This window comes from Notothenia rossii (assembly GCF_949606895.1).
Source record: "Notothenia rossii genome assembly, chromosome: 8".
Classification (NCBI taxonomy): Eukaryota; Metazoa; Chordata; class Actinopteri; order Perciformes; family Nototheniidae; genus Notothenia; species Notothenia rossii.
Genome location: NC_136906.1, coordinates 65,725,572 through 65,752,189, shown reverse-complemented (window position 1 = coordinate 65,752,189; position 26,618 = coordinate 65,725,572). Strand labels below are relative to the sequence as shown.

Here is a 26,618-nt window from a genome sequence, read left to right as displayed (position 1 = left end):
TTGGTTTGTAATATTTATGGGGGAGGGAGTAACCTGATAACAGATACTGGTTTAACGTTTTCCCCCTCCTAACCTCCAATCCAATCTTAAATTTGTAGTACACATCTTTTGCTCCGTTGTGATTCCCTGACCATCAAACTTAAGTGTCAGCTCTAGCTGTGTGTGAACCTTGCCCCCCCCCCCCCCCCCTCCTCACAGGAAGAGGATACGGCACCTGAAGCCACAGATAGTGCGTAGGGCAGCCACATCAGTGATATATAGAGCCATGCTGCTCTGACATGGGCCACATTGAAGTGAAGTCAGTGTGAGTAAAAGTCACAGCAGAACAAGTGTGAGAAAACAGGAGTGAGCAAGTCTGATTGACAAAGTTAGAGTTTCATATATTTGCAATTTGGAATGAAGCACCTGAAAGCTCCGAGTGGTGGGTTTCTGAAATGAATAATAGCTTTATGTATGTGTGGGTGGGAGCTGCATCAGCCTGCTGTTGTTTACCCTTTCAGAGTAAAAGACATGTGGCTACTGAAGACTTGGCGAGGGGGTTTGTCTTGATGCATGCATGTGCTGCATAAAGAATTGTCACTATGGCAACTTAAATCAAGCATCCAGTTTTAAAATAAATTCCAGTGTTTAACGTTGTTAGGCCAAACCTTTATCACTTTTATGTTTCTGCATCATATATCATCTTCTGTATTAAAACCTCAATCTACGGTTTTCATTTCATTTCAAAATAAAAGTGAGCTGCAACATTATGTGGAAATGTCAGTAAATGTGGGTGGTGTAACAAATTAACACGGTTGTGACGTTTAAAGGGAAAGGGACATGTCAGTCTTTCTTCACATTAAACATGATAGCAACAACAGTTGGAGAGCCACATTAATTAATGTGAAAAAACAATTTATATTTGGGTTAAATAACGGCTTGTAATAAACTATCAAGTCTCATAATGACTCCACAGTAAATGTTGACGTAATGGGAAAACCCACCTGCACACCTGAGACGCTTACAGTAATAGTCGGGCTGTTAACACCATAGGATGACAAATGAAATATCGGTAACTAAAAATAATTACGAGGAATGCTGTATTCACGTGTAAAGCTGAACATTTGTAGTTTCCTCCTTTGACTCATACCACCCACTCATTTCTGAAAAAATCTAGCTTGTTGAGAGTTCGTCAGTCTAGTCAAAGACAAATATTTTCTAGGTTCATTAATCATATTCCGAAGTTAAAGTGGAAAAAGGTGAGTGTTGTGAAAGCCTTATCGATGTTTGTGAAACCTGTGAACGTTCATGATCAGCTCGTATAGGGTACTCACTGCACGACTATTTCTCCTCACCACTCTCCTGTTCCTTTATAAATTCATTTCACACCATCTATGAAGGAAAACACAACACAAATCAAACATCCATTGCTATTTGTATTTATTTAAAAAGTCATGTGATCCTGTCGAAGGGCCAACATGTCTTTTTTCTTACAGCTCATGAATGGGTCAGACCAACGGTTTTCAGAAGAACATCAAATGGCATCAGTTCATATTTGTCAAATCACATGAAGGAAAAACAATTACGGTGTGCTTCTGTTCAAATTTACAAATGTGACTTTCTGTGTCGCTTTCATTTAAGAACATATCCATTGTCTGAAGAAAAGGCATAAGATGGTTAAAAGTAATTGCTGGCAAGAAAATATCATTCACTGTGAATGCTAAATAGATAGTAATGCAGATGCTTATTAATGGTGAGACAAAGGAATTTGAACAAAAATGAAGAAAAATTGCATATCGTTTTCAAAAAACATAAAAAATAACTATTTTGCCGCATATTTTGTTGGCTTTATGGAATTCATTAATCTGGATATTTGTATTCATTACAACAATTGCCAGCATGCATTTCATTGTTTTCCAAATTTGACTCATTTAAAAATGTCAAAATATGTCTATGAATACATTATAGACTTAGCAGTCAGTCAGATGCACAGAAGGGGAGTTTTTAAATACATTCAAAGAATAGTCATTTCATTCTTGCCGAGTGTTCGATAAATTCATCGTTACAGGTCTTGCATCTGTCTGTTAAAAACAAAGCTACAGCCTGTAACTGGTTAGCTTAGCTTAGCGTATAGACTAGAAACAGAGCAACCATTGGCCTGGAAATTTATAAAAACGAACAAATATATTTTCTTCCCAATAATGTTTAGTTTTTTCTGTTAGGCTTGTTTGCCATCTGCTGCAATGTGTATCCTTGTGGCCCACAGTCCGAGTTTTGGGTTTTACTCTGCAGCTTTGAGGGGTCTAATCTCCTTCTCATCTCCTATTCTTGATGTTTCCTTTTCTTTTTCTTGTCCTTTTTAGATTTCTTCTCTACCACCTCCACCTTGTCTTCATCGCCCACCTCCTCTAAGTGTTTCTTCTTTTTGCCAACAGCCTCAGAGTCTACACTTTGATCCTCAGTTGGCTCATGTCCATTTTGAAGCTCAGTTTCCCTATGCTGTTTTTTATGCTTCTTCTTCTTCTTGGATGGAGGCAGTTCCTCGGAGTTCTGCTCAACACCGGAGGTTGAGCTACAGTTCTCATTTGTAGCCTCTTCACTTTCTACCATTTTTCTCTTCTTCTTCTTTTTCCCTGAACTCTCCTGCTGCTGGTCCTCATCGTCCACCGTTATGACAGGAACGGAGGTACTGTTCTCTTCTACCACTTCTAGATCATCGTCTGACGTGTTCTTCTTCTTCTTCTTTTTCTTCTTCTTCTTCTTCTTGGGTTCTTCTGAGTCGTCAGTGGGGATGAGGATGGGTTCCTCAGATTGACCTGAAGTCTCGTCTGTCTCCATCGATGGTTCTTCACTCTCGGCCTGTCCACGAGACTTCTTCAACTGAGCCATTCGCTGAGCAAAGTACTCCTGCATAGTGAGAGTACTTTTCACAGTGTTGGTGATGGTCTCTGTATCCACTTTGAACGCCGCAGGAGTAACACTCTTCTCAGCCTCACCCTGAGAATCACTGCTGTTGCTCTCCTAGACCAAAAAACACACATGAGAAGACAGGGTTAGGATTTAATGCAGAATTTAAACAATCAACACAGAAATAGACGGACAATGGTGGACCGAGGAGCTTAAGTGTTCGTCAATCATCACGCACAGATTAACCAGACAGATTTTCTTGAGTGAAAAGAGCCCAAATAGGATGTTGAGGCAACAATAGGTGTTAAAGGATCATCTTAAAATAAGCATCTCTGGACATAATTATCACACAGTTGACATTTATCATCATCTTCTTCCAACACAATGTAGCTCCACACATCCAGCTGTGCTCCTTAACTGCCATCTCCACGTCTAACCACAAACATACCTTAAATATACTAAACCATTGTGACACTACAGAACATCAAATAGAAAGAATATGTTTGTCTTTTAATTCTTTTTACAGGGTTTAGAAATATTTACATATATATTCAATTCATTATAGTACTCAGGCATACTTCTACTTGTCTTCTCTCGGTTAACACACATTTTATATTTCATTCGACAGTTTATACTTTGATCATCGAGTGCTTTAGGGAAATGTAATATGTTTGAATGCTAAACTGCAAAAACACTTCTTTTGTTATATTTGTGCACTTAGTAGCTATGGTGTTTTAATTTGTTTTGATGAAACTCTCAAAAAAGCTGTTGATATACTTGTTTTGTTCCTTTTGATAAAGTATGACCTCTTTGGCATTCGGCTTGTAGTAGATGGTGACACTATTAGACAGGAAATGCAGGGATGTCGTAAAGAAAGGAGTAAAGAGCCAAACTCATTCACTAGTTTTCAGTAAACTGTCTCCGATCTGGGGGACATGAGTTATTACGACACTATTAAACAGGGACTACTTTACGACTATGAGATGCAACGCAGACTACATTTTAACTCTACAGCAGGAACAATTTGTCACCTCACCCCTGCGACCCATTTGTCTTCATTTTCCTAATGGCCTACTCAATGCATAATGATTGGTCCAGAAGAATACAGGAGCTCCTCCTGAGAGTCGCTCTAAACAATGCTGCCGCTCAGAGTATTGCCTCAGAGATGGCATTATTCAAACCCTACAGATTAGAGATGAATTGAATATGCCGTGTTGTGTAGAGTCACCTCATGGTGCGGCCTTTAAACTCTTACATTCAGATTACATTACTTTGGCCCTTAACACCGATTGAGGCAGACAAGCTAACTGATGAGCTGGTAAAACAATGTGGATGCAGATCTAAACTGTTCTTTTGGGACTGACTGTAAGTAGACTGAAATGCAGAGTGAAGTTAATACATTGGTTACTAACAAGGGCTACTGCCCCTCCCCCCTCAATGGGGGTGTCCCAGGACTTGTCTGCTTTTAGGTTGTCCAAATTAGATTTAGAAAAAAAAAAAAAATATGTGTATAAAACGTTTTAAAATATATCTTTCCTCACTCCAAAATGGACTACTTAGTAGACAACACCTCTTTAACCCACGCTCTCAAGCTAGCAGCTCACCCTCCATTTTCCTGCAGTTGGAAAATTATGTCCAAGGGTTGATGACTCATCACTATCTATCTACTATAAAAAAGAAAGTAAGGCTGCTTTATCTCAGTTGCCTTAACTTTAGTTCAATTGAAAGACAGGACAAAATGTGTCATTTGTGGCAAGAAATTGGCCAATGACAGCGTGAAGCCAAGCGAAACATAACACCAGCAGGAAACAAAGCACATCATTGGTAAAGGTTAGGAATATTTGGAGAGGAAAATTCATTTGGCACATTCAAAGAAGATCCACAGACAAAGGGTGAGGGCGTCCTGAAATATGTCTGTGCTTATCTAAGATGTGGACCACTGTGTTGCTACACATGCACCAGGTTTCCACGCATTACACATCTGTATGTCTTGGGTCACAAAATGTGCCACTGGGGACTTAAGCAAAACCCTAAAGCAAAGTGTCTTTACTACCTAAAAGGCTCTACAGTATATTATGTATTTCCATGAGGGAGTCAACCATTGTTTATTTGGTCTAATATATTGATTATTATGGTAAGAAATGATTGTCCTGCAAATATACCCTTGGATCAATACTTTTGAAGGGCTATACATTATGCATGTAAAAATCAAGATTTGACCAGGTATAAAAATGCAATATAATAATTCATCTTAAAAGTAGTGATTCTGGAGACTTGAGGCTTAATAACACGCCAGGTGTTCAAATGGACCACAAAGTTTTCCGCCACCTCAGTCCTCCACTAGAAAGAACCCCAACTTCTATCAAGGGGGGGGAAAGGCCCTTCAGGTGAGGCGCTATTAAACAAAACTTTCCAACTTCCCAGAGAAAATCTATACTCCCTGTTACTGCACAATGGCATCCTCTCTGCTTGGGAGAGTGGAGATGGGGCTTAGAGCTGACAGCGCCAAACAACATGTAACAGGGATTTGGGAAGATGGCTGGGGGCCACTTTAGAACTGCCTGTGAAATTACTCTCTAGAGAGGGTGAATGAGCGAGGGGGAGAACGAGAGGAGAGTGACTGAGAGAGAAACATCTCCATCAGGGGAAGGGGCTGGAATGTGGTCCGTCCTCACTACCTGGGGTCTCCATTAGACCCTGATCCGGCAGGACACACATATGTACAGTGTGGATGTGAAGCTGCTGATCCAGACAGCACTACTGACAGCCCTGGAGATCTTTGTTGGCGAGTGTTAAGGGCAACATGTTATGTGTGTGTGTGTGTGTGTGTGTGTGTGTGTGTGTGTGTGTGTGTGTGTGTGTGTGTGTGTGTGTGTGTGTTCTATGGCCTGGTATTATCAGTCACCATTTCTGTGTCATATATCGGTACAGCCGGCATGAGACAAAATGCTGAGATTAAAATAAATGTTATCACTGCAGGAACAATGTTAGTTGTTGATTTGATTTGTTTCCTGATATAATGAAAATTACATGTTCTGCTTAGTATTAATACATAAAACAATAGCTTTTTCTTAAGCAATTTTCTACTCGAGTATGTTGGACATATTCATTCATAAAGACAAAAAGAAATGGGCACTCAAATACATTACTGAATTGTGTATTGTTTTAGGCAGCGGCAGCTTCATATAGTTTGAGGTTTGCAGTCCATTTCTGAATTTTCAGTATGTCAGTCACTTGTTTTACATTTTGAACTGATAAGGTGAAGCCCTGGAAACAAAAGATGAACCCTTCAAAAGAAAATGCAGTTAAGTGAGGGTAAGTCAAATGTGTTTATACCATAAGATGTAAATGCTACAGTGATTTATTTGTTTTCCCTTATATTGCTGAGACTTAAAGGTGGGGTAGGTAATTTTGGAGAAACCAGCTCGAGTGCGCTAGAATTTGAAAATACACAGCGGAGAAAAAAAATCGGCCACTTCCTTACAGAGCCCCTCCTCCAACACACGAACGTGCACATGACCAATGAGGGCACGAGATAAGTTTGTGCACAGATGGAAGGCTGACAGGCAGGTAGACGGGCCGGGCCGGCTAAAATGATTGGTCGGGATTTTTGCAGAGATGACATTTTTGTATGGATTTTTTGTCAAAGCACTTCAGATATTCATTGCTATCGGGATGTTAAGAGCATTCCATGGAATATAACAAAAAGTGTGTCTCGAGCCGGTTTCTCAAACTTACCTACCCCACCTTTAAGAGAAATGTAACATACCTCATTAACTACTTTAATTATAGACTTCCTTTTGAAGAACAATGTTTATTTTCTTTGATAGTACATTTACTTTAAAATTGGATCAACTCAACACCTACTTCAAGAGAAGGGACACCACTAATTTACAGTTTTGCAAAAATCATTTTTTGCGAAAACCATAGAAAAATGATTGAAAGAAAAAGGCAGTCCCAAGCTGCAACACAGTGGGGTTGGAGAACACACCTATATCCAGCCGTGTTTACTCCTCCTCCACCTCCTCCTCCACCTCCTCCTCCCGGGCCCAGAAACCAGGAAAAGGATGCGCTCAGTGCACTGTGTGCAGTTCTGAGATAAGGCTCCTTCGGCAGAGGAGCAGTCTGGCTGGCTATCGGGCCCTTCCTGCTCCCCTCTCTCCCCTGGCGGGGGCTGGGGCTGGGCAGGGAACACAGGGAGGGCCCGCAGAGGGTCCCAGAGAAAAGGAGAGGGTGGGAAGACATTCAACAGGCCGCCTCCTTCAAGACACTCCAGTCCTATCTCTCTCTGCTAATGTAGCCGATGGAAAGCCAACCGAAGACATGTGCCAAGGAGCCAGAACACGGAGGCCAACATATTTAGGAGAGTCAAACAAGCCAGCAGAGGGATGGGGGAAGAGGTTCACTGCAGAGGATGGGAAACTTTTCCCCAACTAAGTCGGAAGCTTTACGCATACTTATTTGAGTATACAATATTCCAGGGTCAATACTTTTAGGATTGTGTGTGTTCTGCTCTTCATCCCAATACACACCCTATAATAACAAGTCAAATTATTTGTAATGTTTCCCCAACACTGCTCGGCTTCAGACGGCATCATGAGGTCCAAGAATTTGTATGTGCTTCATATTTTATTGGCCCTACTAAAGGGGTCACAAGTGGGCGTCTTATGGCTCGACATGAATTACTTGCTAGTTACTGCTTCTCAAAGAGTTGATTATTTTCTCTGTTTCAAATCACATTATGGTTGCGTAAACTGTTAATTTTCTGTTGGACAAAATTAGGGATCGGAAGACACACATTTAACTCATGTTTTGCATTCGTCATAACCGTTTACATTCGGATAGACACATTTTTGAAGCTGTTCTCAAGTTAAACCAGTGAACATGGTAGCTAACTAAATGGGTGTTAACTGGGACATCTAGCTCTGCCTGTACATGAAGCATTGATTGTTAGTTCAACGTTTAAGTGAAAAGTATGTCGAATAAGTAATAAACATCTTGCAAATTACCTAGCCAGATTAAAACAAGGAGATTCTTTTTAATAAACTAACATTAACAAGATCTGGATTTAAAAATAATATTGATAAGAAACTGAAACCCAAAAGGATGGTTGAAAAGGTCACTTGTATTACATTTATCAAAAAGTTACGTAGACTGATGAAGACGTCTTACAGCTTTTTTGAAAATGGTATAAATTCACATTCTGGCTCACATGTTAATTAGCATTTGACAGAGCTGCAGTTGCCCATTTATTTTCTTTAAGAATTGCCTGTATGCATTATTTGCTGGGTTTCTTTCTCCAATCATTTCCAGCCAATATCGGTTGTGTCTGTAATTGCATGAGTGTGCCCTCATTGTCCTGCCACAATAATAAATTTGGCGATACTGAAGGTCTATGGATCAGGCCCTGATTAGCCAGCTGTCTCTCCCTGATGAGCACACAGGTCCAGCATCCCATCTTTCATGAGCTGACGTGGGCGGACAGAGAAACAGGTGGATACCTTATTCTCTGTAAATAAGTGAACCTGGTTGACCTTCTTCTTCTTCTTTTTTAAAAAGTAATATCTCTGCCTTTAAATGTGATCCTAATATTTAGCTTATTTTTCTGCAGAAATTCCATATACACAAAGTAACAAAGTTGAAAAACTTTAAATGATGCACCATAATAAATACATTAAATGCCACACACGGAAGCTTCCACAAGACAATACTTTTGCTAAAGGCTTTTTTCGTCTGTAGTTAAGACAAAAAAAAAAGAATGGGGTTTGAAAAATTACACTTTGTGCCGGGTGCAAACACGTTTATCATAAGCAACAAATGAAGACAACATTATGCATGCAGCATGACTGCCCTGAGCTTGTTTTACATTGCAAACACTAGCCAACAATTCCCCCCCAAGAGCATAGGGTACACCCACCCCAACCACAGAGAGAAGATACAGTGATTATTTTCCCCAGATGTGATTTATTAGATTAAACAGTCAGTGATTAAACGGTGGTCGGCGGCAGTAAACAGCCGAGAGGGCTGGAAATCTTTGGGCGGTTAGCTTCACCAGGCGGTAATTACCCTGGTCCCATGTATTCTAGCTAAGGCCCGTAACTAAGAGACAGACGCCCTCTTTTTCTTTTTTTGTCCTGTGCTAATCTGTAAGTGTCAGCGAGCTGGCATGGCCAGGAGGGAGCAGTCCACAGAACTGCCAGGGAGGTAGGTGGTGAATGTGTGTGTTTTTGCAGCAGGGGGTGGAGTGAGGGGGGGTTGCTTGGCGGGTCTTGATATTTCCAGCGGCAGAAGCAAAAGGGCCCGTCAACAAACATGCTCAAGAAAGGGAGAGCTTTTTCGCTCAAAGCAATTAGATGTTATCTGAGAATGAATAAGAGCTCTCCAGCTTGACAATACGCTAAGAGCATGACTGCACTTGCCCATTCAATCTGCTCCAACAACGCAGCGAAAGCGCACGTTTACACCAGGATCCCCTTTCAATAGATCAATGCTGAGGTTAACAGACAACTGAGCCAATAAGAAAGATCTCTGCTTTAGTGCTGTATTTCTATTTATACAGTTAACTGGAAAATGCAGTGGAAGAATAATCCTGTTAATGCCAGCAGGACAGCCGCTTAATCTGTAAAGACTGCAAGTTAACAACAAATCGATACAGATTCTTTCTACATATACACAGCACCTGACATGTGTAACACTATCTAAGCTGGTCTTAATTAGATTTCTAAATAATCCAACAGTACCTCACGTTCCTGTTCCCGGGCCTCAGCAGCAACCTATAAAACCCGTTCTAGAGTTGAATAGAATTTCTGTATAAAGAAATTTTGCCTCTGCGCTGTCAGCAAAGTTTCACTGCTCGACTCCGCCCATCGACTCCCTGGCGCCTAGCCGACGCATCTGCCAAACGCTCGAGCCCCCAACCCGCTCCGCCCCTGCCCCATATTCCTTAAGATGCTGGTATCGGGGGAGCCTCCGCTGACGTGCGATCCTTCATGTGGACGACGCGTGGGCAGGAAAGACTTGCAACAGGTGCCACCCGATGAGGCCTGATCCTCGGCCCCTTTGTGCCTGAGCAGGAGTGGGAGTGGGAGAGGCCGCAGGGGTCATGCTGACCCGAGAGCAGGGTGAGCCATACCGACTGTCTGACTGGAGGCTCAGACGTCAAAACAAGCCATGTTCCAAATTATATTCAACCGCTTTTCCTTTGCTGACATTTTTAAGGAGTAAATAACTAATGAATGGGTCACTGTTAGGATTTTAATGTTTTTTATATCATCGGGTCTGCCGACTGTAAAACTTAAATCCTAGATAAAGATATGTACTGCACTGATAAAGAGGTTGTGAGCAGTGAGCTAAATATTTAATTTTGCCAATTGCATTGAGCAACAGAAGCATTTTATTATAGTTATCAGACTTCTTCACAAGATCAATATATAGAAGACTTAATCATAATAAACCATTTAATTAGAAAAAGGTTTTAAAAAAGCTTTACATGCAAGTAATACAAATTAACAAAAAAAATAAAACAGAATTTATTCTTTTTCAAACCCCATCCCCCCAAAAACAGGGCCGTGGAAGCAAATGTAGGTGGGAAAATAAAACTATGGCTTGTTTCCACCTTTCATGTGAGCTGGCGGCTTTAAAAAATGACTAACTTTTGTTGATGTATGAATCGGCGGGGAGTCTATTTATCAGCAGGCCCTCTGCGGTCGCCCGCTCGGGTCCCTCAAGTCACAAGCCGCGTCGCTCCCCTTTGACTGATTAATTAGCCAATCAGAGGACATTTTTCACTGGGCGGCAGAATGGTTTATTTCAGCTAATGCCGGGCTTTCGAGCTGAGGCACGTTGGAGCCTCGTCGGCTCTTTCGGCCTGCCTGAGTGGCCGGGCAGAGGGGCAAGGGAGATAAATCAAGCCGGGCTGGCCCTCCATGTGGCTCCCCTAACTAAACCCCCTGAGGAGGGCATGGTGGTGGAGAAGGAGGAGGAAGAAGGGGGGGACGCAGGACGGCCAGGGGCACTGCTCGCCCGCCGATAAGCACGGGGAGCACAGGGCTGCCAAAGTGCCTTCATTTAGAAGTGGCCGGGGCTTTTTGATATCTCGGCAGAGAGAGCCTGTCGTTTGTCATGCTGTGAGTAATTGTGTTGAGGGGCGCTAGAGGAAGCAGGAGATGGAGGGGGCTCGCAAGCGTGGGATGGGTGATGGATAACAGAGAGCCACGTAGATGGACAGGTGCTCCAACACAACTTGATAACTTTCACCGGTCAGGGAGTGTAAATAATGGTTGTAAGCCATCATTTTCAAGTGTCTAGATGGTTAGGTGGAATAAGGGTTTGGGGTGAAATGGTGGTCATCTATTTATGGTGTGTGTGTGTGTGTGTGTGTGTGTGTGTGTGTGTGTGTGTGTGTGTGTGTGTGTGTGTGTGTGTGTGTGTGTGTGTGTGTGTGTGTATGTGTGTGTGTGTGTGTGTACTGATGATAGTTTGTATTTAACAAATGTTTTTTTACAGAGGTCACTGGTTTTGGGGGCGTTGTACTGGACCTGAATCATATTGAGATGTCTATCAACATGTTTGACCTTCCTAAATACATGAAGGCATAACATTAGGAACACGTCTTAATATAATGCAGACAAACACCACCGTCACTAACTAAGACCCCTGATGATAAAACAGATACTTTTAACACTACTCGTCTATGACTAGTGTCAAAAGAAGAAAAACTGAACATGATAGGCATTACAATTACAGCAAAGCAGTATTTGAATTGCAATAGTTGCATACAAAAAGTGCAACCCATCTAGTGAAGTGTTACGTATGCTTTTAATATTTTAGTTCTCACTTGAATAAGAAATAAAAAAATGATTTAAGCCTAACAAGAACTTTTTATGTTTAATGTCACACATCTAGTGTACTGTGGCCTTAATACATGTGTTGTGGTTGTTTGGAAGGAATCAAACCCTCGTCTTTAAATGTATATATTTTACAATAATACTTGTTTTTCAAAAAGGAAATGTTACACATTTTAAAGTTAAAATAAAGGTGATTTTTACCCAAAATACAGCTCTGTCTATACACATTATTTAGAAGACAGGTGAATCACCAAAATGAATTAAACTTATTGGATGACTGTATACAACCAATTAATGTGCATTAGGTCAGTAATCTGTCCCATGAGCTCATTAGTCCTTTCAACACGTTGCTGCCTTTAACTAAAAGAGGCATGGGGGACAGCCGAGAGTGTGTGTGTGTGTGTGTGTGTGTGTGTGTGTGTGTGTGTGTGTGTGTGTGTGTCTGCTTGTCTGTCTGCATTTCAGGGAGCGTTGTGAGAAGCGATAAGAGGCGAACAGGAAGCACATCACTGCGTAGGAAGGAAAACCCCAGCAGCAGGGGGACTGGTGTTAGGGGGACTGGAGAGACAACAGTGGGTGGTGGGTGAGGTGCTGGAAGATTCATGAGCCGGTAGACAGGCCGTTCTGGAGAAGCAGATTCAGATTTGGTCAGGTCTCACCTTGTTAGGATGCAGATATGTGATAACGCAACTGGTTCAAACCCCTGCCAATCCAATCCAACACTAAACCAAAGCCCCTAATGTTGATTTGGTCACTACTTAAGAGTACAACTCTTTAGGGTACTGAGATTTCTGGATGTTTGTAAATTGTAGAGCACAATTTGTGCCGTCACAGTAATGTGGACTATGGTAAGCACAGACCACGGAGCGCAGAGGGTCACTGGCAGTGTCACAGAGATCCTGCACAATGCCTACAGCTTGATTGGTCCATCACCCTCTTTACCTCTTCCCAGCAACCTCTGATGTTGCAGGGCTTCAACACAAGGCCTCATGGGATGCCATTGTAATTGTGTTCAGTGTTTTCGATATGGTCAATGGTGTCCCTCCTGGCTGAAAAATAACAACCCATAACTAAACGATTAGGGAGAAAATGATAGTGTGTATTGCTTGCATTTCCAATGTTAATCAGCTGGGGAGAAGCAGCCATTGTGATGTTATGGCTCTGTACCTGCGTGGGAATAGAAAAAGGTTTTTCCTTTTGCAATTTATGGATTTTAAGATGCCAATTTCTTCAAGCCAAATGCTTGAGATAAACAGAGGAAGCCAGCTAGAGGATTTTTCTGTGTCTCTGCTTCCAAAAGCTACATTTGTTATTGTCCTTCTGGCTCTGTATGGACTCAGCCGAACTTGTGACACCAAAAATACTTTAACAAATTATATTTTAGTGAATCATTTTAACAGTAGATTTGGTGTACAGCAAGTTCAGATACTTGTTTAATTGGTAATAATAACTCAGGCGATGTTTTTATTAATCAAAGGAAGACCATCCGAGACTAAAACACCTTTCGACTTTTTATTAATTGTAATCTAGTATTTTTAGTTAGTCAAAGGAACATACTGTGCCTGAAATGCAGCTTGTACCTGTCTGAGCCTCTAAGCTACGCTTCAAAAGCACAAGAGCAGCATATTGCCAAATGGTAAAGTGACGTTTGAAGTGACCAACCACCAATGCCAAGAGCGGAAAGACAACTTTTTTGCAAGCGTCATCATTTCAGATTTCTGCACACCTCGCCCAAATTTTGATTTGCCTTTAATAATGCCCGCTGGCATTCTAACACCCTTATGTGAGCGCTCCAAGACAGAAGTGGAGAAAAGGGGGGAGTGCAAAGAGAGAACTAGGGGGTAAGAGTGCAAATCCCTTAACTGGATTTAGGTGCTCTCGCCGCCACCGGTGGCCTTTTGGCAGTGTTAAAGTGACGTGGCTAATCTGGGCCACAGGCTTCACAAGGATCACATGGTACTGCAGCGACTGATAGAGGCGTCAGCACCAATGGTCACCCTTAATTACCGAGGGAGATAAGCTAAAACCACCTGGCCAAAGGGAAAGCATTTCCACCCTCAGTGCACACTTGACATTGAACGAGATCAGGAAGGATCAGAGTACTGCCCACCCAATTTAGAAACCCACTGTTTCAGTACAGTCATTCACACCTTGGATAATAAATGTTCTCTACAGATATCTTGTTACTTGAAACAGTGCCATTTGACACAACAAGACTGACTGGAACTAATAAATACGTACATGTTTTACAGGAATTAGTCATGATCATATGACCTGTTTAGGATATTATTTTAAACACAAAACAATATTAGAGACAAGTGCATCAAACATAAAAGCTGACTATGTAAGATAATGGAAGTCCCAACTATTGACGTAGTTATTGTGAAGAAGTGTTTTATGTGTAGGTTGCTTCATGACAGAATCAAATCAAAGCCAAACATTATTTCTACATCTTTAAGAGAACTGACGGGATTGTTTTCTTGATTTGTTAAAAATGTGTTTGCCTTTGTTAGCAGATTAAAACATAACAACAATAAATTCAGCCTAAATTGAATTGTATATCAAAAGAGGAGTGTTTAGCGATTGTGGATTTACAAAGAAAATCATGATTTATTTCTCTTACCTTCTCCGGGTCATTGGAAGACCCTCCTCTCTTTCCGAAGATACAGTTTAGGTCAGTTTTACTGCGGGAGGACAGGTCCTTTCCTAAGAAGGAAACAAAACAAACACATTTTCTAAAAATTGCAAAGCCTAATACAACCAAGTTAGTTTTTTGTCTCTATTATTCTTGCTTTGAAATACAATTCATGGTCACATTCATCCTCAAGACACACAAAATAAATTAACATATTAAGGGCAGCTATTTTTCTAAGACAACATGTAATAGTTGAGGAGTGGGGGGGGGGGGGGGGGGGGGTCTCTTAAGGAAAGAAAAGGGGAGGTTTGTGTAGTCTGCTTCTGGATCCAGGGATAAAATGGCAAAGAAAAATAAACCGACGAAAAGGTCTTCCACGCACCCCTCCGGATTCTCATTTTCAAGCCGGGCCTCAAAGACTCCTTGAGCACACAGTGGTCTGTCTCGAGCCCAGGTCCTGTTCGTACAGCTGCATCCTCTTCCTTCAGCGGGGCTCTGATAACATTTAGTTATTTATTGCTTTTAAACCTCTATCTCCCCGACTCTTGGCTTTGAAAGCCACTGCACATGCAGGTCTGAGAAGTAAAACCAAGAAAGTATGTTGAAAAATAAAATAAATGAGGCGGGGGGGCTGAGGTGTTTGTCTTCTAGTGAACTCGGGTCAAACGTAAAATGATGCCCAATGTGACCTTTCTGCCGTTTGGATGAGGAAGTACCTGTCAAAATGCTCAAGCTTTGAGGTGAAAGTGCAAGTCACAATGTTCTGATAAAAAAGGGGCTGAATGCCATCATGCAGGATGAAGCATGTGCGCTGCTGTCGTGCAGCGGAATGTGTTCGTGAATACATGCTGCTTTCTAAGGACACGGTTGAAATGGTAACAACTATCAGGGAAGGCAACTAGTCAAACCAGACCAACAGATCACTGAGGCTCTACAGGGGATGCACAAATATGACAAATACTAAATGATGAAAAAAGCTAAATAAGATAGTCTCCAATAAAACAATGTAGTTAGTTTTAGAAACACTGAACTGCAGGTACATGTAAGGTTTCTAAGGAAACAAGTAACAACTCTATCTGTGACCTGAAGCTCTTTAGCTGCATAATATGTTGCAGTTGTCTTGTTTTGTGTTTCCTTAAAATCTCCAATTACAGAACTATACTGACTGAAATGCGAACATTTGTTTTGATAAAAGCCCCAAGACTGCAATTAAGCCAACAACACGGAGAAATGGACAGAGAGCTTGTGGTTTAATTCTGCATCAACCACCCCTGCTGCAGTGACAGGTGATAGATGGAGGTAGCAATTAAAACTGGGTTACTGGTTTATGCTGTGAGCCCGGACCAAAGCAGCGGAGATTTTGGTGCCTTTCCCCACAAACAAAGACCATCAATCCTCAGCGCTGGCAGTGAGGGAAGCAGCCTGAACAGGATATCAATAAAAAGCAGGAGAGAGTAAGGAGGAGGCCAGCGCTGAGACGCAGAATAAGATGTTTGGAAGGTTCCCAGATGCTTCTGTAGCCACAACATTTTTAATGCTTTAATGTTTTTACAGCTTTCCTATCAAGTTAAGCAATACATTTATGAGAAATGACTAGATGCATTTTAGTTAATAACCAGGCTTAGACCAAACAGTAATATTTCTTACAATTGTAATCAGACTGAACATGAAATCAGGTTTTAAAGAGAGCACTTTGGGGCTGGGAATGATCCTAACTTGTTTTCTTTTCATTCTGATTTCGGCTTATAATGATTATGAAAACCAAATAATTAATATAAATTATTATAATTGTGCCAGTTCCTGTATGACACTCACCTTTGTCTCGTGTTATAAATATAGCAAACCTTTTTTCTTTAAAGCCGTGCACATTAAGAACAAGTAGAACAGGGACAGCCGCTATTTTGCTGTAAAAGTGCACCAGACTCATGCACTTTCCTTTATAAGGTGCCCTCTTTTTTTATGTAAATGCATGATGTTTCCATAATAATCAAGCAGAACTGGTTGACTTAGTTGACACATGCACATGCAGAACTATGAGGAGGACCTGACTTTTCAACCTCTCATCTAACAAGCTTAGCAACCCTAAATCCATTACCAAGCCTTAACTTGGCAACAGCTTCCCTGAGAGGAGCGCTAGCGTCAGATCAGTCAGTGGTAGCATGCAAACAGGCGTGGCCGGTTATATGTTGCCAGGTAACCCTTTGTTGGCATATGCCGATTTAGACCATAAGCTGGCCAAAGTGAAGCAATGCACTGGCACTTTATGCCTGTCAGACAACTTAAGGCAGGCGGATCACCCAACTCATGTTTCCAATCAAGTTATGGACAAACAAGTAGTGCCAGCGTCCCTTCTGTTGCACGACAACGGTTGTTGCCTTTTTATTTTTTTAAAGAAACAAGTCAAAGTGGTGGCAGGTTGCCAAAGATACGTCTGCTGACTACGGACGAACAACATGTCTCAAGATTGAATTCTGGTTTCCCTGTAAACGCCTCGTGTTTAACAAACGGCGGCATTGTCAGGTGCTACCTGCTCTCCAGCTCCCGTTCCCTTTAAATAGCTGCTGGTGATAATTAAAGGGATCTCCTCAAATGGATTAAAAGTCCTGCAAGGTCAGACTTTATTAGCTGATGACTGGATGGGGTACAAATGCATCCTTAAAGAGGCCCAAGTTCACAGTCAACAAAAGGTGATGAACAACAGATACGTGTGGCTGTCACATTGACAATAACACTTGAGCAAGGTACTGCTTTCAGTGCTTTTCATGGGGTCAATGAGGCCGTCTTGAGAGGGGGGAGTGAGGTGGATATAGCTGGGAGGATGCAGAGATTCAAACAGAAGTGTAGCATTTCAAAACGTTTGATGGGACTCGCAGGGCAGGGACAACAGGAAATGTTTTCAAAGATTTCATTGCAGAATGGAAATATCACCATGCATTCTCATTATGACTGTGTGATATATCCTCATTAAGAATAATGGAAGTTATGATTTTATCTATGGTGCCAACGCTAGAGAGGGATTAAGCAGAGGTAAAGCAAGGCTACAAAGCAGGCCAGGTCTAGGCTAAAACACAGTATTTATAGTCACTGAGGGGACACGCAGGGAGCCTACAAGAACCCTGAAGACTTTGTTTAAATGAGACTCGCCCCGTGAGGAGACATTAAACAGTCACTGGTAGTCAGGATTTAATAAAACAAAATCTAAAAATAACATAAATAACTCACCTAAGATGTTTTAATGGAAATGTGGTAAACAGTGCCATGTTGTTAAATTATCATTGTGAAGTGATATTTAGAGATGGCATTGGTGCATTCATTTTCAAATTACCCAACAGATGCAAAATCCCAGAATGAAAACCAACTGAAGCAAAGGTGCGTCTGCAAGACTCCGAAAAGTCTGTTATAATCAGTTGTAGGACTTCAACAACGTATGCATAGGGACTGAGGGTAAAAGGGAGAGCACCAGATGGAACATTTTTATGTTCATAGTGTCCGTGCTTGTTGCCTTAATTGTGCCTTGTATGGTGCATCTGATGCACCGGGGTCTTTTTCTGGCTCCTGCCAAATTAAGATCACATAAACAGGGTGAGAGGGTCTAGAGAAGAGACTCAGGTCCTACGTTATCTAGCAGGGTCATCTAATGGGTCACAAAGCCCCTGGGAGGTGTTGTTTTTAGGGGGCCAGTAAATGGACATGCCAGATGCCCCAAACAGGAAACAGGAAGTTGCTATTGAATGACGTAAAATGTAAAAGGCTCTCCCAGGTGAGGCAAAAGTTGAGATATTTTGTTTGCTCATGTATGCTGACCTCAGGATGTACATTGAACCAAATAACAAAAACTGTTATGGATTAATTACTTCAGCATGTGTTAATGCTTCATAAGTTTGCAATCCTTTCAGTCCAAAAGGAGGAGCTAAACGAATGTTTAAAAATGTTTATTATCGTGACAATCATCTTAAAAAAGTGTAATCAGTCTATATGCTCTTTACTCAGGCAGTACTTTGCAGTAAAATATGGGCTTGTGGTTATTCAGTTTGGTCTCCAGTGGTCCTGAACATCAAATTCCTCCTCTAGCCTATCAGTGTTCTGGCCTTGACCAGCAAATCTTAACTTCCTGACGTGTAAAGGAGTAATGAAAGTAGAAGGAAGAGTTATTAATAACCTCCCCTAGCACTGACCGGGCCATCTGACCCAGTACAGGCTGACAGAGCTCAGATCAGCTTCAGAGGTCCGAGCCAAGTGCACAGGCTCAACAAGGGGCTAAAGAGACTCCTCTCTGTCTGTCTGGAATGACTGTATGAAAGGTTGAAATAAAAAAGTGGAGGCACACAATTGAGTGGGACCTAATTTCAGTATACCTCTACCTTAAAACAGAGATATTTTCACGAGGGAATTGTTTTAGTGCGATTAACGGTTGATCCAGTGATACTACAGAAACTGTTTTAGAGGTAATATATAATGGGCGCTAAGATTGAGAAGAGAAAACACCCCTTGAGCAAATAGTGCTCTCCTGAGCTATGTTTAGCCCTTGGACTTGGTGCTGTACAGACCCGTCTGCTGCCAAAAGATAGACCCACCTTTAGTGAACTTCATGTAATGGACCCTCTTTTTGCCGGTTTTGGACTTCTCCTCCAAGCTGAATCCTTTCGGCTCCTCTGACGTTGGAGGTTCTAAAAATAATAAAGAAATACAAATAAATATGGTCATGTGATGAAAATGTAAGACGCATCTTTGCACCAACTTTGATAAACCAGTATTCTAGCAGTGCAGTGTTTCCCAGAACAGTGGTAACAAGATGTTTCTGTGAGAATGTATCCTAAATGTTGCCGTGTGGCACCCTCTACTGTCCGATACAGGGACCAAACAAAGACATTGCTGCACTGGGATTTTGTGTAGTTTCAGACAGAGCCACAACGTTGGAAAACCTAGCACTAAAAATGAGTACACATCATGCATCAACTCGTGACAATACGTAGGTATAGGATCATATCGGATACATATTGGTGGATGGAGAATTTTCACCATCTAATAAGAATCTAATCACAAATACATATGAAAAGAAAACATCCTATCGTTAGATCTCAACTTGTAATAGTTATCTCTTCTTTCTTTTACACAACCAAGGGAACAGTGCACAAAGTGCTTGAACCCAATGTGTGAACTGGGATGTAATGGCAATAAAGATAATGTTTCATTTTTTAAATCGAAAAACAACATTTAATCCAACAAGGACAATCGGTTTGGGAAGAATAAGAGTGAGACACTGTTTTGAAGTAACACCGCCACAACTACATCATAACACGTTTGTAGACAGTGCATTATAAACAGTAATGCTGTGGATGTACATACCAGCGCTGTTGTTTTGACCATGGTGGTTGTTCAGTTGAGCTAGAAGCTCATTGAAATCATCTTGGTGGGCAATCCACTTATCCTGTCAACACAAAAGGAGTTAAATGTAGATTTAAACACTCAGTTGACAGATTATAAGAAGGTACAGCTAGCCAGCCTTAATTCTTTTTAATACAACAGTTCTGGCATTAAACCTCCCTTACCTCGATTATAATGTATACTTTGTTTTAAACCCTGACAATGTTTTTTTTCGCGTCATTTAAAATCTGTACCATAATAGATGTAGTTTTACATTTAAATGTTTAAGTTGATTGAATACACCATCTCACATCACATAAACGGTTTCCATGCACTACAAACTACATTAACCAATAACCATGTTACTAATGCAATCAATATGGACTTCTGATTACTTATTCTCTTTAGTTTCTCGTAAAATGTCCTTGGTTTTCAGATTCAGAGAAAAAATATTCCATTTATTCCAGTATCAAATCCCAAAGCGTTGAATGTGCTCACCTCAGAGCTGGCAGTGGTTCCAAAACCTTGGTGGTTGTTTTTAACTTTGACTTTGATATGATCGGTGGAGCCCTGCTGAGCTCTTCCCAGGCCCTTCACATGAAAATAGAAGACATTACATTTAACACAATTCTTTCTTTACTCATCCGCTCACTGCAAGTTTAATAATAAATCACCGCTGTTGATCTAATAAGAAAGGTCCACCTCACCTTGCCCTTGGACCAGCCCATTCGCTCCAGCATCTTCTGGCCAAATTTGGATTCATCCTTGGACCAGGCGCTGTTCCTGGGGTCAACAGACCACTTCAGTTTCCTCTTGGCTGCATAGAGAGAAGCACCAACATTACATAACGGTCATTGAACAAAATATAACATAAACGAGCATGAAAGCAACTCACAATGCACGCTGACACCGACAAGACCGTATGCTTACTAAGACAAAATGTTACTGTGCAGCATCGTGATACAACTACCCAGTTTAGTTACCCAAACCTGTATAATAATACAGTTGCCACACAGTTAGATATCATATGTAGCCTTGTATTGCGCCCGTTTTCCTTCGAATACACATCTTTCAAAATATCAAGTATGCTGCTGGCCCTTCCTGGTAAATAAATCAGGTTTTGTTCTGTAAAATAATGAAGACAATAAGGTGCCCTGTGCATGTAAACACACTGACATCTGTCATCATTACGGGACCTAAACAAAAGCAACGTCCGACAACATTGGAGAAAACAATGTGCAACAGAGGACAACACGTTTTTTAACAAGAGAGCAGACAAATGGATAACAATAGATGGTCATTAACGACGATATAGTTAACTAAACTGAGAAATTGACAGGTGACTGCAGAGTTACAAAGGAAAACACGTGTTGTCATATACTGCTTTTGGTGTGCTAATGCTAATGTTAGCAAGCCGAACAGTTGTAATACGTATACAATTGAATACTTTCAGAAGAATGTCTCTCAACAGGTGGTGAATTTATTATTAGCGAAAATAAAATAAGAAAAAACGGATTGTTTAATTGAAATAAAAAGGGAAATATCCGTAAAAACAATTGAAGAAATGTACATACGTTCAGCAAGCATGGACATCCTGAGGTCCTCAAACAGCTTGACGGAAGTTGCGTAGCCTTCGCAGAAATTGCCTGAAGATATATATATAAATACCACGCTGGTTGTTTGTCGGCAACATATCCTTGTAAAATATTTGCTGTATGTCGTATTGCACACGGGTGTAACTATATTAATTGCCTATTGTATTTACAATTAATATTATCGTTATTTTATTACTATCAAGTGTTCATTTTAGCCATAGATTTTAGCCAACAGAGAGCGCCACAGCCACAACATAAAGTAGCCTGTGTGCTGGGTCACAAAAACCACAGCCCAATAACATTATACATAATGTACAGTAGATCATAATACAAATAAATTGTTCTGGATTCAAGAGAAATTTAGAATAACTAAAAAACTGCAGACCGGAAAGTAATGTTTTACTGGAGATCTTCCAATGGCAATATGAATCTGGAAAATTTGGAAAATTGAACTATGATCTTCCCAAACAAAAACAAAAAACATTGCTTAATCATTCAGCAACACATCACGCCATGTTTTCTTGCTCAAATCGATTCAGATCAAATTTCTAAATGTTTTGGAGTGGATGGAAAAAGGAAGGAAGATGCTTAATAAAGAAACAGCCAAGCATAATGTTGTACTCTCTGAACAAGGTTCAACAAAATATGAATTATTTGTGTCCTTGTTCAGTCTCTTGCATGCCAACAAGAACACTTTCACTCTGAAACACGAGCTAACACACCTCAGACTGCACCGATTGCATTTCACATGCATTTTACATTTCTCTTATGTAACTTGTTATCAACATATTAGACAACAAATTAACCTTAATAATAAGTTACAAAGGCATCAACAAATATAGAGCGGACAGAGAAAAGGACAGTCATAGGATCATCATAAGCTGACAGTGGTCATAGTAGGTTAAATTGATTTATAACAAAAGCATTGTCTTAATACAACTTGCTTTGGAATGTGAAATTATATCGTATTGGCTGTTGCATGGGTGAAAGCCTATGTAAAGTTATTCTTGATCTTTGCAGTTTCTAAGATGGTGTTTGGTAACTGCTTTGGTTTCACTTATGTCCTTGTGCTGCTTATGAGTTATACAAGCTTTCTGGGGACATTATCAGCCCTCCTCAAAGGAAAACCCTGAGTCTTGATTACATTACATTGCATTGCATTTAGCTGACGCTTTTATCCAAAGCGACTTACAAAAACACTTGATATGAGACCAGTGTTTACATTTATTGTGTGCATAAGGATACACCTGTGGGAATAATATTTAGTCATGCTGAAAAGCCCCATGAAGATGTTTGTTTTGCAAAAAGGCTGACTCGGGGCACCTTCAGGAGATTTTTGTATTAAAGTTTGAATGGTTCTAAAGAAACTTTCTTTCCATTGGAAAATAACAAATATTCTGGAATAGAAGTTATTCAAGAGATTAAAGAGAGAAACTGTGATAATACAATACAAAACAAATGCAAAAAACATTAATTTGTCACAATTCTAGTTCAGATTTCCTCTCTTACAGAGGCCGACACCAATCTAGTCTCGGTAACACCTATCCTCTCAGGGAAGCAATTATTTTTATCTTGGTGTCCCCCTGTACACCAACATGTGAATCATACTGCACCACTCTTAATAACAGATATATATGTCAAATATATATCTGTTTCCAATTCTAATGAACATAAAATAAAGAATGCCTTAATCATATATTTAATATGTTAAATTGTTCCTTGACTACAATATATTGAGCTGTATGATTGAAGATGAAACCCCAGGGGGAAATTCAGTTTTTCAATCTCACCACTTTACTTTTTAATTTCAGAAATTCAGCAATTAAATTAAGATTATATGGATGGTTAAAAGAATTGGTAAATATATAGTTCCCTTGAAACTAAAGCCTGTGAAATAGTGACAACTTTCATAAAGTTATAAAATGCAATTGACAGTTTCAATACTGACATATGTATGTATCGCAGCACCTTGTACTTATTGCACACCTTTGTCCAGAAGATTAAAGTAACCAGTTAATCACATCTGCTGCTCAAGAATCAGTTTGTTTCTATATAACAGTCGAGGCGGAGTGGTGTGAAGCTCTAATCTGACCTCAAATCTGTAGTTACAGTCACCAACTCAGGGTTGGGATTAAGGTGTGGTTATGTAACTCTATCAGAAGCTTGGCAGGGATCAGCGGGCATTGTCAACCTGACTGTGCTTCAAAGGAGCTGACCGGAGGAATCATGATACTGTGGTATCACTGCAGCCGAGATTGCCTTTCCTGTGTATTCTCTTTCTTTCAGCTAACCTAGATAGAGTTCTTTGTCATTTGCAGCCCTTCAATTCTGATCCGATACAAAAAAATGCTTTAGTAGGCCATTTGAAGGTCAGATAAGGTCATTTGAAACGTATAGCTCAGGGATCATTGAATCATATTGCATTAATGTGACCATGACATGACCCCAAAGTCAGAATTGATTTATTAACTGATCATATATCAATTGTGTTCCAGACTACTGGAGAAAAGAAAGGCCATTAAAATGATTTGCAAAAGCATTTCCTATAACGGAAGTTCTTTATTGTGCCAAAAGGGGATGCGATTTAACTACAAAAACCAAAAAAACACAAGATATTAAAACATAAAGACAATTAAACCAGAATAGACTGTAAAAAGTGCCCAAATTGTATTGCTTCTTGACAATGTCACCTCTATCTGCGTGCTACTCTGTGGCATCATAACAAAGAAGTAAGAAAGAAGCCACAACGCTTACTACATAGATTGTTAGTAGTAAGTGACATACAGTATGCCCCAACGTTTCCATTGAGAGGAAGGTGGTGGGGTCTTTATTACCATGGCAACAGGTCTCCCTGAGGACTAACAGCTGGGGCACAGAGTGTTATGACGTTTCTGGCCCACCGCCCAGTAACTCTCCCCCCCCCCTCGTTCTTCTTCATGTCTCGTCCTTCACTTTCCGCAGGACCGACCGCCCGAAGCTGCTGCTCGCTGTGTGAATCTTATTACACGATGACGAACAAAACACTGGGGGCTGAGGCCACCAGGGAAGCCTCCTGATTGGTCAAGCCTGCAGGGGTGTGTGCACTAACAGTCTTACATAAGAGGTAATAAGAGGTAAGATTTCCCTTCCTAGAAAGATAAGAAGAAGTCAAAAACATGAAGACATTGCAGCTTGCTTCCTTCTTCCAACACACCAATGAATAAGCGTTTGTCACATTCACAGCATGCAAAACAAAATGATATGTAATGTGTTGCCTCGGCAACAGGTCTATGTGATTCATCACATTTGCTAGCAAGTTCCTGTATGTGCTGTAAATCCTGAAAGATATGTTCGTTTTGCCAGACAGTTTGTAAACAGACATTTTCATACAGTATCAAGCCTTAATTAAAAGGAACCTGTGTTGAACATTAATATTCAACATAAAACAAAACGTGCTGCTATTTACATTAAAGGGCACACGTTTGTAATTGTGCCAGTCAGTATGACTAAGGTACTTTCAAGTCTATTTAAAGGAGGTGTTAACAATGTTTTGTCTAGCACTGTTGCACATTGTGAAATTATTCCTACTTAAAAGGATGTGTGAAGAAAGCCCGTATAAAGCACACTTGTGAAAGGTTAGTTAAAGTATGTGAAGAGAAAAATATAATTTTTCATTCCCAACCAAAGAGCCCACCTGCAGTTTTATTGACACACATTCAAAGAGCAGAGGAGCGTTTTAGTGAAGAGAGCTCCTGTAATGTTTTCAGTCTGAGTGGCTCTTGATTGAGACTAAACAGAAAAGATGCACAACACTTAACATGTATTTCAGTTGAATTAAGCAAATCTGTCAGGCACTCAGGCAGTCTGTGTTCCCTCTGTGCTCTTTTCTCTAGGCAGCGAAAAAAACCCGAACAAGGTCACACTCAGAGCAGCTCCAATTTACTGACACAGAGAAATTGAAGAAAGGCTATCAAGCGGGCGGTGAAGGACATGCTGCCCTCAGGGTTACAGTTTACGATCCCATTCGGGGAAGGCAGTACAGCAGATCCGCTTTAGTGCATTTATTGATGTGTTGACGAGGGCCTTTAAAAAATATATGGGTTAGTTTGTTGTGCCCATAGGTTGTGCCTTATGAATAGATGGCTTGAATATGAGTTGCAAAATGAACATTTTTGCAATGTATAAATAATAAATTGGATATCTGTAATAGTTGGAAAACAAATCCAACATTTAGGTTAACATCATGCTATATTTGAGTATTCGTTTCTAACAGCTGATTGACTTTGCAGTAAATATCACATATGAAGATAGATCTAAATACCACAGAATTGACTGTTTATCCACATCCAGTATTAGAAGGTTTAATTTACTTACATTTCTACACTCTAAGAAGAAACTACTTTCCAAAAACATTGGAATTTGTCTTGGTCACACCATACATCATTTAAAATCTGCAATGTCATTCTAACTGGCTGAACAGCACAGGTGCACCTGCAAAAAGACCCTGCGCATGACTCATAAAATAGGAATTTCATGATTTCAACTGTAAATGGCAGCAAGGGTAAACTGCAGACTTTACGAGACACATTAGTAGCGGGTGCACAACGTGTAAGCTGCAGTCTTGGCAGCTGGATGTGGTTTTTTTCCCAACATTTCTTGCATGTATTATACAATTCTTAGATACTTCTTCAAGTTGGGAGTTGCTTTGAATCACTTTAGTTGGACACAGAAAGTTATTTAAATAATTTAATTACAGGTTGTAGTTGCCAACAGTATAATCTCTTCACAGCTGTTACTAAAACCGCTTCTCTCTCCTTATTTTATAACATATCCAATCAGACAATGCAGTTTTCAACCTGTTCAGGAATGCTGGAGGTGCGATTTGACTTAGTGGCGTTTTGTATGAATGCTTCAGCTCTTCAGACCAACATAGATGTGAGCATGTTACTAATTGTGTTGGTATGTGTGGCAGCGGGGTGTGGTTTGGGCGCGGGCTGCTGGAGTGAAGGGAGTGGCTCGGCCGGAGGCCAGACAGCTGATCGGAATCAGGTAATCAGTGCCGGAATAAAAGCATGTCGTAACCTGGTTCTGGTCTGTTTCGCAGTAGGCGGGATCCTGGAAGGTCGCCAAAGGACCTGTGAAGGTTCCCACCCGGGCAACGTTTGAGACCCGCGTATATTTTTGTTTGGAGTTAATAAACGCCTGTGTTCAACCAACCTGCTCTTTCCGTCCCTATTTGAACCCTGTGTGAGCGGAGAGGCTCACAGTATGCAACCTAGGTCTGGTCTGTTTAATAAAGTGAATCTGCCACTT

General features: G+C 40.7%; 1 protein-coding gene across 1 annotated transcript; it reads right to left on the bottom strand.

Annotated features, from left to right (window-relative positions):
* Positions 1-1,402: 1,402 nt before the first annotated feature.
* Positions 1,403-21,382, bottom strand: pinx1 (PIN2 (TERF1) interacting telomerase inhibitor 1). The gene is made up of 7 exons (XM_079647035.1): positions 21,306-21,382; positions 20,439-20,548; positions 20,230-20,322; positions 19,714-19,795; positions 18,942-19,034; positions 14,356-14,438; positions 1,403-3,000 (listed from the first exon to the last, which is right to left on the bottom strand). The coding sequence occupies exons 1-7, from the start codon at positions 21,322-21,324 to the stop codon at positions 2,302-2,304; spliced, it is 1,179 nt and encodes a 392-aa protein (XP_079503161.1). The 5' UTR covers positions 21,325-21,382; the 3' UTR covers positions 1,403-2,301.
* Between the last annotated feature and the right edge of the window lie 5,236 nt (positions 21,383-26,618).

Bases quoted from the DNA above. Each gene is read 5' to 3' on its own strand.
- pinx1 (XM_079647035.1), bottom strand. The intron at 19,035-19,713 runs GTATGTACATCC...TATTATTTTTAG, and splicing joins TGGTCAAAACAACAGCGCTG to AACCTCCAACGTCAGAGGAG. The intron at 14,439-18,941 runs GTGGGTCTATCT...TTTCCTTCTTAG, and splicing joins TTACATGAAGTTCACTAAAG to GAAAGGACCTGTCCTCCCGC.